The sequence below is a fragment of the Cryptococcus neoformans genome, chromosome 7 (genome assembly GCF_000149245.1).
Source record: "Cryptococcus neoformans var. grubii H99 chromosome 7, complete sequence".
NCBI classification, from domain to species: domain Eukaryota; kingdom Fungi; phylum Basidiomycota; class Tremellomycetes; order Tremellales; family Cryptococcaceae; genus Cryptococcus; species Cryptococcus neoformans.
This window is the reverse complement of record NC_026751.1, coordinates 889,602-905,159: the sequence shown is the minus strand read 5'-3', so window position 1 is coordinate 905,159 and position 15,558 is coordinate 889,602. Positions and strand designations below refer to the sequence as shown.

The following is a 15,558-nucleotide window of genomic DNA, read 5'->3' as shown; positions in this document are numbered from 1 at the left end:
GAGTTGGAGGGTGATAATGATGTGAATGTCGACGACGAAAAGGCGATTGCCCAAGAAGGAAAGGAAGAGGATGAAGCAGTTGTGACTGTTGAGAGGACGGAGGACGAGGAAAAGGAGCAGTTGACGAAGGAGGAAGCCAGGGGAACTTTGGAAGAGCAAGGCGAGAAGGAGGGTGTCGATGAAGAGGTGGTCCCGCCCGCTATCCAAACGGACGAGGATGAGGGTGAGGCGCCCGTCGGTGAGGCCACCATGGCTGAGAATGACGAATCTGCTACCCCCGACGACGATGAAGACCCCACCCAAGTCCCCCGCAAGAGAAAGAGGGGCGATTCCGATGGTGATGGGGAGAGCAATGAGGAGGATGACGATGACGACGACGATGCTCCCCCTAACCCCGAAGCCGACCAGCCTATTCCGAAGAAGAAACTCAAGGTCAATGCAGACGGAACGGTCGATTATGAAGATGATGTCAAGCTATGGGAGCCCGGATATAGAGAAAGGTACTACGAGAAGAAGTTCGGTGTAAAATTGTCAGAGAGAGAATTCATTGACAAGTAAGTCAAGTCCCATCCTGCTCAACGTGGCGGCTAACATCGCCAATAGGGTTACCAAATCCTATATGGAAGGACTCTGCTGGGTTCTTGAATATTATTACCAGGGTGTTCCTGCATGGGATTGGTTCTATCCTTATCATTATGCTCCCTTTGCTCAAGACTTCCGCGATGTCGGGTCTATGGACATTAAATTCGAGACCAGCATACCTTTCAAGCCGTTTGCTCAGCTTTTAGGTGTTTTCCCGGCCGCTAGGTATGATATCATTGTCTGATCACAAGACGGGTGCTAATCTCATCGCAGTCGAATTCATCTGCCTGAACCTTTACAAACTCTCATGATTGACGAAGACTCCCCCATCCTCGATTTTTACCCTCCCGACTTTGAGATCGACATGAACGGCAAAAAAATGGCTTGGCAAGGTGTCGCTCTCTTGCCATTTATCGACCAAAACCGCCTTTTGACTGCTTTGAAGAGTAAGGAGGAGCTCCTGTCTGATGATGAGAAGAGGAGGAACAGTTGGGGAGACAATGTTATGTTCATCGCCAATGAGAACCCGTTGTATGATTTATTCTGTGATAAATTGTATGGTTTAAGGGCGAAGGACGTGAACAAGGTAAGTGTCTGGCTTTGTGTCTTGATTTAACTCTGCCAGCTAATCGTTGTTTAAGCCTATACCAATTGACACCAAAGCTTCGTACGGAATAACTGGTTCTGTTCTACCCGATCCCAATTGTGTTCCTGCGTCCACATTCGACACGCCTATTCCCAGCATTTCCGAATGCCCTGATCTTAACCCCAACGACTCTATCTCCGTCCGATATTACTTCCCTCGCCAAGCGCATCCTCATCGATCGATCCTTCTGCGAGGATATAAACCTGAGCCTGCGAGGCTGACAGAAAGCGATAAGGATTGGGTTCGACGCGGCGGTCAAGGTGGAAGAAGAGGTCACAGGCACAACGGCGGTGGAACCGGAAATGTGACAGGCGGACCCGGTATGGCGAGGGGAAGGTACGAGAGTGGGCCGCCACGGACCAATGGCTACCAACCTACTCCGCCTCGCTCGAACTATGGGGGTAATTCAGGCTACGGATACGGTGCCCCTGCACCTCTACCATCAAGACCGCCTGTATCGTCTTACGGAGGTGGAGCCAGCGGATATGGCTACGGTAACCCCTATGCTGCAGCGCCAAATCCTTATGCCGGAGGTTATGGAGCACCCGCACCTTATGGTGAGCTTGATCCCCTTTATATTTATGGTGAAGAACAAGGAGCTAACATCATCACAGCTGCAGGCGGCTATGGTCAGCGTCCCTACGTACCACCACCGCCTCCGCCTAACCCATACTCTGCCCCACCACCAGCTTATGGCAGACCACCTGGCGGAGGATATGGTTATGGTGCTCCTCCGCCAAGGGGCGGCGGTTACAATCCTTATGCCTCCAGGAGGTAGGCGCATATAAGAGGAGTAAAAGATGGGATAAATGGTAACGGAGGGGCATTAGAGGAAGTTAACATAATAGTAGAACATCCCTCACGTCTGTCAAATAAGTGCTTTGTTGTTTCTTTCTTTTTTTCTTCGTATCTTCTGTATATGCTTATTTCCCAGTTGCAACCTCCAGCCTTTTCCTCCTACGTTCGCTTGCAATCTGTGCATGTTAAGAGTCGCAATAGCCATTCTACGCTCGATAACCAACGTATCAGGTATCATATACTCTCTTTTTAGCACAACACCTAAGCTTCCCCCGATAGACCCATTTTTACTTTCCTGTGAACCCGATGTACTACCTGAAAGGCGATCAAACCACTCAAACCACGCTGCATATCCTCCAGTCTCTCCGACAGATGACATTTCCCGGCAATCTCTGTACCTAAGCCTCTTCGCTTTCACCCTCGGGGATCAAGTCCATCTCGTTCCCACCCTCCGCGTTAGCCTCCTATCTATTAGATAGCTTAATGACATTGACCCACTCTAGCTGTTACTGGAGGTTTTACAACGATACAAAACTGGTCGATTTCCAGCAGTCTGAGCGTCACAAGTCTATTATTAACGATTCCTGGCGACCGAGGTTCTATTTTCTTGTTGCCCTTCCTAATACGCCCTCTTGTCCTTCATTCAGTTACTACATATCCACAATCTTTGATACCCTTTCCTCTTGGAGCCTTAGGCTCGACCACTATTCCAAAAAAGAGATTATAAAACTAAAGAGATTATAAAGCTCAGTCGATGTGCTGTAGTAATGTATCATCAGTTTTCAGTCAAGGAATGCAGCAGGTGGCAGGAGGGTCACGGTACTGAGTAACGTCTTTTACTGCAGTGCTAGGTTCCATTCTACTGCATTCATTGGGCCATTTTTATAGTGCGTGCGAGGTTACCTGGAAAAGATATGTATCTTGATCAATACTTCTCATGTTTGGGTTCGAATGCAACCTTTAAACTCGGGGACGACCACTTCTTTGTCATATCCAATCGTTCCATATCCGTCCTCGTGCTATTGTCGCTTTCTGGGACTGGTATTATTCGTGTACATCCATCACTCCAAGCTGGCGTAATTAGATAGCCTTACGACTCGTGTCTTGCCAACTCACCCAAAAACAATTCGTAAAAAGATGAGAGATGCAAGGGAACAGTCTATAGATTACATATCGTCTGTCATGGATCTTCGTTAAACAGGGAATAGTATGGAACGATGAAAGGGTATCATAAAATAAGATATGTCGAGAAAATGCAGGGTATTATTATCGTATACGATTATTCGTGAGGGTAATTAGATAGTAAAATTTTCGATCAGTGAGGCAACCCATTTCGCCATCATATTGAGTCTGCATCAAAAATTAGCCGGCTTCATTAGTTCACGAGCATTGTATCACATACCTATCCACCTTGACTTGGGGGAAAGCTAACTCTGCAAGCCCTTTCATCCCGAGGTCATCTAACACTTGTTCTCTTGCCGCACCTACACTAGGGCTCGAGCTGATACTTGACGCGTAGACTTTTCCATGTCCTGGGTAGGGCAGAGACGTATTACTATCCGTATTTGGGATGGCAGAAGTATTGGTAAACGTATAATTGGGGTCGGAGAGGGCCCGTTCAAGGATTGTGGTGGATGAACTAATGATGGAAATGTTGTTGGTGGATGTTAGAGTAGAAACAATGCGGGGAATCAGTGAGTCATAGCTATGGCAGCCGTCAGCGCAGGATAGAACACCTGATTATGCAACTCACGCCATGGCAAGCACTTCAGGAATTTCAGCACTAGCATCTGCCAACAATTTGTACAGAATCGCCTTTTCAGCGTCTGAACTCTCTGATCCGTTGAGTAAAGAGACTACGAAGCTGACGAGCAGCAAAGCGGTCGAATTATCCCTGTACTACAATCAACCATGTTTCCTTGATGCTGTCTTGAAGATAAAATTGGACTCACGGAATCGATAAAAGACTAAACACTGAGACACATTCGACATCCATATGGCCGTCATCTACATACAACCTCGCCGCTTTGAAGACGTCCTTCAATTCGTCTCCTGAATTGGCCGAGATGGAAAGTAGCGCAACGAAGTAAGCTACACCGCCGGCAACAACAAACGTCCCATTACCAGCGCTCGACCCCCCAGTGTTCGCAGCGAGTTGTAAGAGTTCAAGAAAAATCTCGGCGGTTAACTTCTTTGTAGAAGGATGCCGGACGCCTTTGTATATGATGGCGATCAGCGCAAACGTGATATCCGTATCAAAAGATACGCCGGAGACTTGATCCAATTTCTTGACTTGATCAGCAACGGTTCTCCTGGCGTCCAATAGGAACTCCATCAGCTCAGTGGATTGCATTCCTTCGTTGGCCATGTTGATCGAACGAAGAGCAGTGATCATCAACTCTAGAGCAGGCGCAAAAAGTGGGATGTAGCCAAGTTGGAGGACACCGACCGCCAGCCAGAAAAGACTTGTGACGTAACGGCTATCCGGGAACAAACCAGGGATAATGCGGCTGAGGCATCGCAGCATACTGACAATGAGGATAGAATCGTTTCCGACGAAGTGGGATAAGGCCGTGCTCATTGCTACAAGGATTTGATAGATGAGATCATCATCCACTTCGTCAGATGCGAGATAGCCGAGCACGGTAAAGGCTTGGGGCTGCGTGGCGGGATTGTGCTGGAAACATGTCGCCGCTACAAGGCCCATCCATCTGGCTCGCCAGGCATTGGCGCAATCTGATGCCGATCAGCCTGGTACTCTACTTATATTGTCGCAATAGGCACTCACCAACAGAAACAGCACCTGCAACAAGAACTTCATCGAGGAACTTGGATACCTCCTCCACACGATCCAACAAATGTACATCAGTTTCATCCTTCCTAGGCAAACCTGAAAGTTCGAGATGCCCTTGGCCTTGCGTCACACCAAAGGATCTCATCATCTCAGGCTCCTGTAGTCTTCTTAACAGCATCGCAAGCGCTTCTGCATCCATTTCACCAATAGTGGCATTGGAAGTTAAGGAGTGGATAATGCCGACCAAAAGACCATACACCGTTTGACGCATGATGACCGGGCCAGCTCCTAACAGGAGGGTGACGACGTGGAATAATTCGGGAAGGAATAATTGAGTATCGAGGGCGGTAGTAGGGTTGAAACCTAGAGCCAAAGTGATACGAGCCAGCGCACAAACCTCGTTCCAGGTGGCGTTTTCGGTAAGATGATTCGATGGTCGAAGGTATGTTTGCGCTAGTGATTTGCGAAGGCGCGCGATAACCTTGCCATGGACGTTAGTGGACGATATAGATACAAGGATGTCGGCAATGCACTCTGTCTTGTCGCTCCCTAATCCGGCATCAATGGCACCGTGAATAAGCTCAGACAGCACAATGTCAACCAAGCACTCGTGAGCCCTTGCAAATGGTGCCCAAAGATGCTCCTGAATCGTTAAATGTAATCGCTGAATCGTCTGTTAGCGTCACATTTACTAAACAGAAATTAGCTACTTACTCGTCGCTCTGCTACTGTAATTGACACTAGGGATCTCACAATTCCCCTGACTTGTTTTACAGACTCCTCAGCATCGCCCCTGGTCGGGCGGCTAAACTGATCTAGATTGGCTAACCAAGGGCCGACATAATGAAGGGAGGCTGTTTTAAGGGGTGTATCAGCCTTGGAAAACCCGATAACCCATTCTTTGAGGAACTCCAGAGTCAGATGGGGGGCGGAGTTGGCTAAGACACGGGACAAATCGTGGACCCAAGAAAGGGAATTGTTGGGGATGGTCAAGCCAGCTGAATGGTCCACGTTTGAGTGAGTTGAACATCCCAATGCCTACGAAGATTCCTTACCAGACACCTTGAACACTCGCGACGCAAGATCGTATTTGAAGAATTGAGAAAGCTCATTCACCAAAACATATGCCCCCATTCGAAGAGTTTCGCTGCTAGAGGTCAAATTCAGGAGGGCCACGTTTAGGAGGGTGGCGGGAACATCTGTAGGTCTCAGAACGCGAGAATTAAGAGGTGTGTCTTCTCTGAGCCGGGACCGAGCAGATCGAATTATATGGGCCATCTCATTGCGCTCTGGCGCAGAAATGAGTTACAGAGAGAACAGAATCCTGAAATAATACTCACTCCGTGAAAGAAAGGTTAAGGTTTCCTTCTGCGAATGTTTGATTACTAGCTGATCTGAGGGAATGCCTCCGCCAGTGATAATGTCATCAATGACGCTCAACTTGACAACGTCAATGATATAAGACTTGAGGGAGGGTGTGAGATCTTGTTTTCGCCACTTCAGGTGTTATTAGCTCTTTTCTTCACATCAACACGGTTAAACTCACAGATGCGATTTGCAAACAATCGTGTCCGAGTTTGACGACCACAGGTATTTGCATACCGTGATCTGACAAGCAAACAAGGTTTGTAAAGACGTGATCAGCCTCATAGGCGAGAGCCATCGTATGCTCAGGAAGCGCCAGACTGCTAAAAGGGATGTGGTCGACCAGTTCAGATGGACTACTGGCCGCGACAACACTCTTCCCAACAGGAGCACCTGATACTTGGTGAGTCTCAGGGCACGATGTGTTGACAAGGGGAATCTTACTGATGGTTAGGAGCTCCGAGATCAAGTGTCTCAACCTTTTACGGGCATAAGAATTAGGATTATAGTAGACCAATGTCTGTCGGTTCAATCAACATTTTTTGTACAACCATTTTGATCTATCTCGGCACCCACATTAAGGTTGGATAAGGTACCCGACGGGCACAGTTGGATAGATTTTTTTAGCCAAACCATCGGCAACTCAGTTGAGTGGGAAAAATCTGTCAGATCGATAATTAAGTCAAAGTACTCCGTGACCCTTTCCAAGGACTACCATATGATCAGCCTTATTACTGATAAGAGTCGCAATAAGCGAACTCACCAAGAACACATGATAAGCTAACAGATCGTAATCAACGAAAGCCACTCTTGAGACGATAAAGTAAAAAATACGTCGACCATTCTATAACCGATGAAATCAGGAACGTAACATGCCGCTTGAAGTAAGGTCCTTACCTGGCTGACGGGTCCCTCGTAAAATACTTCTCGGACGCTGTCTACGTTTCGACCTTGATTATGTCGCATGAACCTGCAGAATACATCAGACTGGCGCCATGTAATGACGGGGCGATCTTACTCATCGTAAACTTGAGCCCTTACAGAGGCGGCGAGCAAAGTAGAGTCAGGAGGTGCACCAGTTGCGTTCATTACTTTTCTCAGCCGCTCCAGCGCTGCTGGCCCATCAAACTCAGTCCGCGCTAGTTTGGAGCTCGAGGCATGTCTGAATGATTTAGGCATGGATGAAAGCGATGCCTCCAGTCTGGCCTGATGTTTGAAGACAAATCGATGACTGAGAGAGAATCAGATTGTGTTAGATTCTGCGAGGTTGACTGTTGACTCACATAATGGCGTCATCCCCATCCAGGTCTTGCAATCTTTCAGCCTCTTCCTGGAAGGTCTTTGCTGCGTTCTGAACTTCGATAGTCTTGGGGCGAATCTTCATTACCTTATTAGTTACTGAGGCGCTCCAGCAAAAAGGTCACATACGGCAATATCAGACAGAAATTTGGTTACTTGCTTAATATTATCTGAGAGAAAAGGGTTGAGCACCTTCATATGCGGCTCCTTGAAGACAACGTTGTTTGCCAAATTCTGGATGACTTTGGTAATCAGTAATAGCGCTCGGCGAGTTTCCCGAGTGTCAGGATTGACGTCGAGATCAATTGATTCGGGGGAAACAATAGCGGGACAGAAGAAGCGGAGGAAAATGAAAGATCCAACAGCAGAGTGACGAGAGTCAGGGAATCGGTCGTCTACAACTTCCCAGATGTGGTGACAGACGGCGCGGAACATCCTGTATCCGGCGTCAGAAAACAGCATCCCCGATTTTTTACTACTACTTACAAAGGAACTCGGGGGGTAGAAGAACAAATAAGGTCTAGCAAGGCCTGACACATGAGTCTCAGATGGTCAGAATTTCGTTCGATATCATCGCCGGGAGCAGCCTTCCGGGGGTCAAGCTCAAACGAGCACTCCGCAGGCTTTTCAGCTAACGACAATATGAGCGGTTGCAGGGTAGCTCGTACGTGATTGTAGCCGTAGGTCTTCGCGAAGATAGTGATCATCCGCATAGTGATGGAATTGGCTCGAAACAGCTCAGATTCGTGGTTGGTCATGGTCACCTCCCTTTCAATCAACACCCGCATCAACCCAAGCAATGTCCCCTTCCCTTCGAAAACCCTGAATAAGAGTGTCGATAATTCGTCCACCTCAGCTCCGGTCTGTGGACAAACGTCTACCATAGCGAGGGCCAACGCCAGATTAGGGTTCGTCAGCCCCTCGAGGTACAGCTTGGGCGCATATGATATACGTTTTGCTGCAAGACCTCCAAACCGCGTTCCTTGCTGGAGTATATTAGTGAGAAGCTGCATGAACACTGTGCGGAGGGTGGGATCCTCATGGTATCCAAGAGCAAGACAATGTTTGAGGCCGACGTCAATATTTGCGGAAAGAAGATTTGATAGGGCAAGAATGGCAAGAGTAGGAGCATCATCAGGATTGGTTGTTTTGTGCACGGAGAGGGGTTGGGCTGAAGACTTATCCTAATCAAATCAGCATATCGAGCGCTTGCGTATATAGCCGAAGGCTTACCTCTTCCGCGTTCGATTTTTCAATTACTTTGACTAACTGGTGGTAGTGTCTGTAGAATAATCTCGATTTTAGTACCCCTTGAGGATCTTCAGACTCTTCTCCTCCTGCGCTCAGTTGCAAACCATCAGTCACTGGCACCATAGCTCTTAAGCAAGCATGATCAAGCTCTCGTTGGTATCGGGCATTCGAATCCATAGAAGTGGAGTAGACATCCTTGTCCTGTAACGACCAAGTCAGTTATTGCTCATAAATTGGCGCTCTTAACTCACTTTTGAGGTCGCCATGGACCACTCCGTCAGCCACTCTAATGCGGCAATTTTGAATCTGCCGCCATTTGCGGTCAGAACATTGTCAGGCTTTCGCAAGGCTGCTTCCGTCAGCTGGCAATACCTTGTTTTCAACCTCAAGAAAAGATCGCGTCTTCCCAGTCTCTGGATGTATTTTCCCAGCATATAGAGAAGTTCGCCCATATCGACCTGGACTGGTGGAACGTCATCGTCAGGACCCATTCGATCCACTTGAAGCCGAAGAATGGCGACAGCTTGTTCAACAAAGGACGTAAAAGAGTCTGATATGTTGACACCTGACGGATTAATCGCATGGGAAAGCAGCCTAATGATTGATCAGTCAAAATCAAACGATTTGTGTGACAGTTTCACTCACTTGATCATCTGCGCTACTAACACTCGACACATAGTTGTAGGCAATTCAGATCCAAGCGCCACCTTGGCCGACTCTCTCACAGTGATGGAGTTGCTTACAAGCAATTCGACACATTGCCTGATGAAAGCCTCTATCAAGGCTCCCGGATCAGATATATCTTGGTCATAAGCTGCAGGAAGAAGACCTTCCTTGTCAATGACTTCGGAAAGGCATTTAGGCTTGAGGTTGGTCAGGCCAACGTTGGCTAGTGCGGCCAAGAATAATATAGCATTCTGCCATTCTTTTGACTCTTCCGCGTCAAGACCTTCAATATCCCCTGTCATCATTCTTTGCTTCTCTCTTGATGAGACAGAGTTACCAGCATCCGCAGCTACGATCTTGGCCGTAAACGCTTTCCAGATGGAGGCAAGCCCCATCCATACAGATAAAGTCAAAGATGAACCAATAGCCAACGGACGAAGAGATCTGCGGATCATACGTTGTTGTTGTTGGCGACCGATAGCAGCAGGTAGGGCAGCGAGCTTCTCGAAGGCGTCTGCACGGTTATTGGGGAATGTGCTGTATGTACTAGTCATGATCTCGCCTGAAGCAGATCGGTGTGCCATTCGAGTGAGTTTGCCGAGTATCGAGAGGGTCGGAAGGGTGAGGGTTGTCTGTTCAACGTCAGGCGATACAATGCAGACGAATCCTGCTGCAGAAACTACCATGGTTGCTGGCTGGGCTTTTGGTGAGGGGAACATGATCCTAGGGTGCCGTTCTGCCATTTGGATGACAGCATGGGCCATCTCGCGCATAGCTGTCGCAGAAGCAGTGACTTCGTCCACCCCACCGTCGTGGAAAGCGAAAAGCACCTGCCTGCCAACATCAAGAAGCATTTGCCAAATGCCCGCAGCCGCGCTACTTGCCAACCTCATCACATGGTCACTTTGTTGACACATGTCCCGAACATAGTTGACTAATGTAACGTTAGTTTTTACAGCTGTAACTCGAGCGATCTCAGGATTAGGCAGAACCATTAGGGATGACAGGGTCATAAAGAGGGAAACGATGTCATCGGTGCTCGAGTCAAGACGAGCGCCTGAAAATGCAAATGATGGGTCGAGAGAATAGAGGTTGAGGATTTCAAATGTGAGATCAATTTGTTTCGAGGGAAGTTCAAAGCTTCCCCGGGGCCGCCGAGCAGCATATCGATCAGAAATGGAGACAGCAGCGTGGGTCTAGAAAGTGTGAGCATTGACATGTTTAAGTATGTGAACGTACCTTGAGCACACCTCGTATTGAGGAGCTGACTTCCTTTTTCAAGTCCTCGACAGGCGGGTACCAAGGTAATCTAGAGCCTTCCACTGTGATCATAGCACACGCCTTGACTGCAACTATCTTACTCGCATCTGAGGACTCGTTCCACAGCTTAGGGGAAAGCAAACCACCCGTTGTTGTTGGATTCTGTCGGTAGAGCGCTACTAATCCCTCTACAACTGCATTCTGATCGGATATCTCCTTGGATAGAGACGAGCTGAAGAGAGCATTTTTGAGATCATTTTGGATATCATGGATTAGGCTGCGTATCGCCGATGTCTCTAATCGTGGGCTCACGGCCATACCGGCACTCATGAACTCTATATAGGAAAGGGCACAAGCCTCAAAGCCTTTGGTTGAGTTAAGTCCCTTTCTGAAGCTATCCATATACGATATCTTTTTTGAGAGGCCTGAGCTTCCTTTTGTACTTTCCCTCGCCATGACTCTCCGCAAAATATCCGGACAAACGACTAAAAGCCTCGCCATAAGCGGGTAGAATGCTTTGGTCCGACGAGCACTGGATGACGATCCCAGATCAGAGGCCGAGTAGAGCACATCAAACAAGGCGTCTGCGCCACCTTCCAACCTCTTGCCCGATTCGATCAATGCTTCATACTCAATGGGATTAATAGTAATCCAGTTGCGTATAGCTTTTCGGAGCATTGTAGCCACTGTTATCTGCGCTGGGCGCTTGATGTAGGAGAAGGCAGATGAAATTTCGGAAAGAATCTGGGATAACCGCGCTTGATTTACATTAGACCATTCGAGGAGGCGGAGTTCGGTGAGGTCGGGAGAGTCTTCGATGGTAGTAGTGAGATAATGCAGCCGCTTCTTGATCTGGGTAGAGATCAGTGGCCAATTGGACGCCGACAGATAGAAGACTGCCCTAGCCGTGAATTTTGTCATCTGGGTGACTGTAGATAGAGCTGTGGCGCATGTTGCTGACAGCTTTTCATCAAGAGGTTCATCTCGATCGGACGATGACCGAGAGTAAGAATGCTGTTGGAGAAATAGTGTACCCAAAGAGCAAGAACTCGAGCTAGCTGACATCGATTTGCTCCATGAGGAGGAGGAAGCCGTTCCCAAACCTTTTGACTCCTTACTAGGTGCTTGGTTGCCTGACACATCTCCAAACTCTATGTCGAGAGATACTAGCCGTGTATATATGACCAGAACACTAAGTATATGCTTGGCTAGGTGGTCTTCGAACGCGTAGGGATCCGGCCAGCATCTCGGAAGGTCTGACGATGGTGGCGGGGATACATGCGAGCGTTGTCGCCATGAAGTCAATAAGCAGAGATTGAGGATATAGAGGATATATAATTGGGAATGAAGGACACTTAGTGGGGATTCTGCCAGAGATGTTGAAGAGGAAGCGTACTGCCAAAAAAATCAGCATTTGCTCTTGTCTGTCACAAACCGCGCTGACCTTGGACAAGGCCTCGAGGACGTTCACCAGCGACTGAACAACGAGGGATAATCTTGTGCCGGATAGTTGAAGCAGTGATTGGATGGTCGATTGGACCACAGCGTCTGATTCCAAGATAGCAAGCTGAATTCCAGAATTGCAAGGAAGCTGTTAATGTATGTCAGCCTGAAAACAGTAATATTCGTCGCAATCAAAGTCACCTTGTTTACCAAACGCGCAACCAAGGCATTAAGTATCTTCTGCTCCCCGGACTGGTTCTCTGGCCTGTTCATTATGCTCGCTGAGTCATTGAGGGGATGAGATGGATAGGAAGGATAAGCTGATGTTACGTCTGATTTGAGTCTGGGTGCGCTGATGGAATGGTGAGAACAGGCTGTCGAGCCCCTGCGGAGGGAGGGCATGGGCGGGTGATTGGGAGGTGAGGGGAGGGAGGGGAGGAAGGAAGGAAAACCAGGGACGGAGAAAGGGAAAAGAAGATGGCTGGACTAGTCTGTGGGCGAGTGTTTCGGGTTGATGGGAGGATACGATGATGATCTTTGTTTGACCGCCAGCGCACTGATCTTTTCCATCTTTTAATCACACAAATGCCGATCGCGTCTGCTTCGGACATTGCTTTACGCGACGGCCCACGACAGCGGGACCGCCTCGCCCAGCTGCATTTTAAAAAACCCTTCCCATAAGTTTCAGATGATCGGAGGTCGCCGAGGCCATGTTGACAGCGAATAGCGGAATGAAGTACGTGGTAAGATGAAACGCACGTACCTTGTCAGTGCAATTGGGAACGAGAAGACAGCCGAAAGCCGAACTACTTGAAAGGCGTTGTAGACGGAGGACACGTAGAGAGCGCACGACAGCAGCTATGAGCGTCGCAAAAGTCGCTGCCTCCAAAGGCCCGTCAGACGAAAAAGCCCCGAGCATCCTCTCTTATCCTACAAAGCTACTTCAGACGTGAGCCATGCCCTCCACTTTCACTCTGTAGTCTTTGCTCACCATCAGCAGCCTCGACGCTCACCAAGCTCCGGTCAATGTCGTAAAGTACAATAATGGAGCAAAGTATCTCTTATCTGGGTCAGCAGACCGAACAATTCGACTGTGGAATCCTGCACTAGGCAAGGAAATCAAGTGTTACCGCGGACACGCCCAGGAAGTCCTTGCGTTGGACATGTGAGTTTCGCCGTATCAGCCATGTCTAATCTACTAATTTTGGACATTCACAGTGCTCAGGATAACGCCAAGTTTGCATCCTCTGGAGGAGACAAGGCAGTTTTTGTATGGGACGTCGCGTCAGGGGCTGTAACTCGTCGACTGCAAGGCCACTTTGGAAAAATCAACGCTGTGCGTTTCAGTCAAGAAGCCCAAGTACTCGCAAGTGGTAAGATCTTATCGCATACCGAGTGATGCCGAGTGATGTGGGCTGTTGTGATTTGCTAATGTACCACTCAGCGGGATTTGACGCCAAGGTAATGCTCTGGGATATGCGTGCATCTTCGCGGGACCCAATCCAAACACTGAAGGAAGCTACATCCACCATCACTTCCCTTATACTGCCCACCTCCCCCCAGATAATAACTGGCTCATCTGATGGGTATATTCGTACTTACGATCTGCGATTTGGTTTACTCACAGATGATCTCGTTGGATGGCCAATCACTTCCTTGAAGCTATCTCCTACAGCTCCGGAGGAGAGTGTTCTTGTCGGAACAAATGATGGAAAGGTCAGGATCTTTGATAGAAAGGATGGAGGTTGTCTGCAGACGTTCCAAGGACATAAGGTGAGAGAACAAACTGGAAGATGGGGAATGGACTGGGGATATGGCGATGGACTCGCTCTGGCAGGTGACGAAGAAGGCAAGTTATGGGCATGGAACGTCCTCGATGTAAGTCCTTTTATGTTCATTTCCAGTTCTCTTACTGACTTTAAATAGGCAAAGCCACTTGACAAGGACCCAAATCCAATACACAAACGGACAATTACATCAATAATCACTCATCCCAAGGGTAAAGAAATGATTACTGCGTCCAACGATGGAACAATCAAAGTATGGACTCGTTGAGAGCCCTAGTAGACGCCAAATATATAGTTGTATTAGATGTAACCAATCTTCAAACGCAGCATAGCTCCAAGCGGTAGCGCTCCAACACTTATAATCATGAATATCGTTTCTAGCATGCATATATATGAAACAAGAATCTACAACAGCCGACTAATTGCCCTCGCCGTATCAACGGGTCCACCTCGGTTAACAAGCCACAGACCATCCAATGCAGAGCTATGCAACCTTATCTCCTGTCATTATCTCTCCTCTTTTCTTGAAAGCCAGAGATCAACTCTGTCGCACTATTCCGGTTCTTTTATGACTCCAAAATGCCCATCTGCCTCCACTTCTCACTCAATTCGGCAACGCCCTGTCCCATACCCTGGGTGGTCATAAGGTCCTTCATTACCAAAAGATCAAATTCTTTTCCGAATGCGAGGAAGTGGGCAAAAAGAGAATTGAAGTGCGCTTCGATAGAGAGGTGGAGGACTTGCTCGAAATGGGCATGGTAAAGATGAGCAAAGATACGGAAAAGGTGCTTATAGATGTGCTTGGCTGTGTATGCGAATGAGTGGTCAAACGGTTTCCCTGAATGCAAGTTAAGTATTGCGTCTCTACAACCGGGGCTTCATAACTTACCAGACTTAGTAGGGAAGACATTTTCATCCTCCAAAAGCTTTTGTAACCAACTCATTACGAAATCAATGTACGTTGGTGCCGCCAGAGAGACTAGCCTTTGGTTGTGATCAGGCCAAAGGAAGTTGAGACTGAATTTTCACACGTTATCAGCTGCCATTATACCATATGAAACACAATAACCCACGTTTTTCCACCAGACATCGTAGGGCAGTTTTGCATAGTGCAAAACTCTGTCAAAACGCCATAGAATTGATTGAGGTTATGATAGAAATCAAACACTAGCAAAATATGTCAGCGTCCATTCGATATATCATCCGGTATATTTACTCTCTTTGAATACTCACAATTGATGGCCACCCATTCGTTGATGTCGACATACTTGGGCGGCGCAACGATAGTTTTAAAACTACCTTTAACGAGCGCGGCCTTCACGAATGGTTGACAGAGATAGAGGGGTTTGAGCCCGGGAGATGGAGGCTGATATGATTGGCTGGTGTTCTCGACGCCTGGAGAAGGAAGAGGGTCGAAGAAGCCTTGCTGAGTGGGAGTGTTGGTGGGGGATCGCTTAGGGGCACGAAGACGACTGTAGGTTGGTCAGTAGCTGTGGGACGACGGAGTGAAGGAGGGGAGATACCCTATGGAGTTGAGGAAGCCTGACATGGGTGTTTGCTGACGAAGTGTATGGAGGGGCTGGAAGCTGGAATGCGATGTGGGGGCCAGAGTCAATGCGAATACAGTTACAATTAAGCACAACGAGGAGGCGCGTCCGTGAGGAGCC

At 48.2% G+C, this 15,558-nt stretch overlaps 4 protein-coding genes; 2 read left to right on the top strand and 2 right to left on the bottom strand.

Annotated features, from left to right (window-relative positions):
• Nucleotides 1–2,353, top strand: part of CNAG_05797 (5'-3' exoribonuclease 2) — a 4,146-nt gene extending 1,793 nt beyond the window's left edge. The window contains exons 4-8 of the mRNA XM_012195146.1: nucleotides 1–554; nucleotides 604–807; nucleotides 856–1,168; nucleotides 1,224–1,785; nucleotides 1,843–2,353. The exon at nucleotides 1–554 is cut by the window's left edge and continues 1,271 nt beyond it. Coding sequence (XP_012050536.1) covers nucleotides 1–554; nucleotides 604–807; nucleotides 856–1,168; nucleotides 1,224–1,785; nucleotides 1,843–2,006 — 1,797 coding nt within the window. The 3' untranslated portion in view covers nucleotides 2,007–2,353.
• A 645-nt stretch (nucleotides 2,354–2,998) lies between these two features.
• On the bottom strand, nucleotides 2,999–12,670 carry CNAG_07675 (neurofibromin 1). XM_012194986.1 has 23 exons: nucleotides 12,306–12,670; nucleotides 12,106–12,252; nucleotides 10,641–12,056; nucleotides 9,381–10,597; nucleotides 8,987–9,329; nucleotides 8,718–8,936; nucleotides 7,971–8,668; nucleotides 7,614–7,920; nucleotides 7,469–7,563; nucleotides 7,204–7,416; nucleotides 7,083–7,155; nucleotides 6,949–7,029; nucleotides 6,762–6,896; nucleotides 6,630–6,705; nucleotides 6,367–6,578; nucleotides 6,161–6,317; nucleotides 5,876–6,109; nucleotides 5,535–5,818; nucleotides 4,815–5,484; nucleotides 3,979–4,762; nucleotides 3,780–3,920; nucleotides 3,429–3,731; nucleotides 2,999–3,376 (listed from the first exon to the last, which is right to left on the bottom strand). The coding sequence occupies exons 1-23, from the start codon at nucleotides 12,504–12,506 to the stop codon at nucleotides 3,322–3,324; spliced, it is 8,061 nt and encodes a 2,686-aa protein (XP_012050376.1). The 5' UTR covers nucleotides 12,507–12,670; the 3' UTR covers nucleotides 2,999–3,321.
• Nucleotides 12,671–12,862: 192 nt separating this feature from the next.
• CNAG_05795 (mitogen-activated protein kinase organizer 1) lies at nucleotides 12,863–14,295 on the top strand. XM_012195145.1 has 5 exons: nucleotides 12,863–13,053; nucleotides 13,105–13,269; nucleotides 13,323–13,477; nucleotides 13,549–13,982; nucleotides 14,031–14,295. Exons 1-5 carry the CDS (start codon nucleotides 12,965–12,967, stop codon nucleotides 14,157–14,159), a joined length of 972 nt encoding a protein of 323 aa, XP_012050535.1. The 5' UTR covers nucleotides 12,863–12,964; the 3' UTR covers nucleotides 14,160–14,295.
• Nucleotides 14,237–15,504, bottom strand: CNAG_05794 (mps1 binder). XM_012195144.1 has 5 exons: nucleotides 15,415–15,504; nucleotides 15,125–15,363; nucleotides 14,965–15,058; nucleotides 14,781–14,908; nucleotides 14,237–14,729 (listed from the first exon to the last, which is right to left on the bottom strand). Exons 1-5 carry the CDS (start codon nucleotides 15,438–15,440, stop codon nucleotides 14,458–14,460), a joined length of 759 nt encoding a protein of 252 aa, XP_012050534.1. The 5' UTR covers nucleotides 15,441–15,504; the 3' UTR covers nucleotides 14,237–14,457.
• Nucleotides 15,505–15,558: the final 54 nt, after the last annotated feature.

Coding starts and splice junctions, on each gene's coding strand:
- CNAG_07675 (XM_012194986.1), bottom strand. CDS start 12,506: ATGCCCTCCCTCCGCAGGGGCTCGACAGCCTGTTCTCACCATTCCATC. Junction 4,763..4,814: donor TGCAGGTGCTGTTTCTGTTG/GTGAGTGCCTAT, acceptor GATCGGCATCAG/ATTGCGCCAATGCCTGGCGA. Junction 3,732..3,779: donor CCTGAAGTGCTTGCCATGGC/GTGAGTTGCATA, acceptor CGGCTGCCATAG/CTATGACTCACTGATTCCCC.
- CNAG_05795 (XM_012195145.1), top strand. CDS start 12,965: ATGAGCGTCGCAAAAGTCGCTGCCTCCAAAGGCCCGTCAGACGAAAAA. Junction 13,054..13,104: donor CCTACAAAGCTACTTCAGAC/GTGAGCCATGCC, acceptor CACCATCAGCAG/CCTCGACGCTCACCAAGCTC. Junction 13,270..13,322: donor GAAGTCCTTGCGTTGGACAT/GTGAGTTTCGCC, acceptor GGACATTCACAG/TGCTCAGGATAACGCCAAGT.
- CNAG_05794 (XM_012195144.1), bottom strand. CDS start 15,440: ATGTCAGGCTTCCTCAACTCCATAGG. Junction 15,059..15,124: donor CGAATGGGTGGCCATCAATT/GTGAGTATTCAA, acceptor ATATTTTGCTAG/TGTTTGATTTCTATCATAAC. Junction 14,730..14,780: donor TGTCTTCCCTACTAAGTCTG/GTAAGTTATGAA, acceptor ACTTGCATTCAG/GGAAACCGTTTGACCACTCA.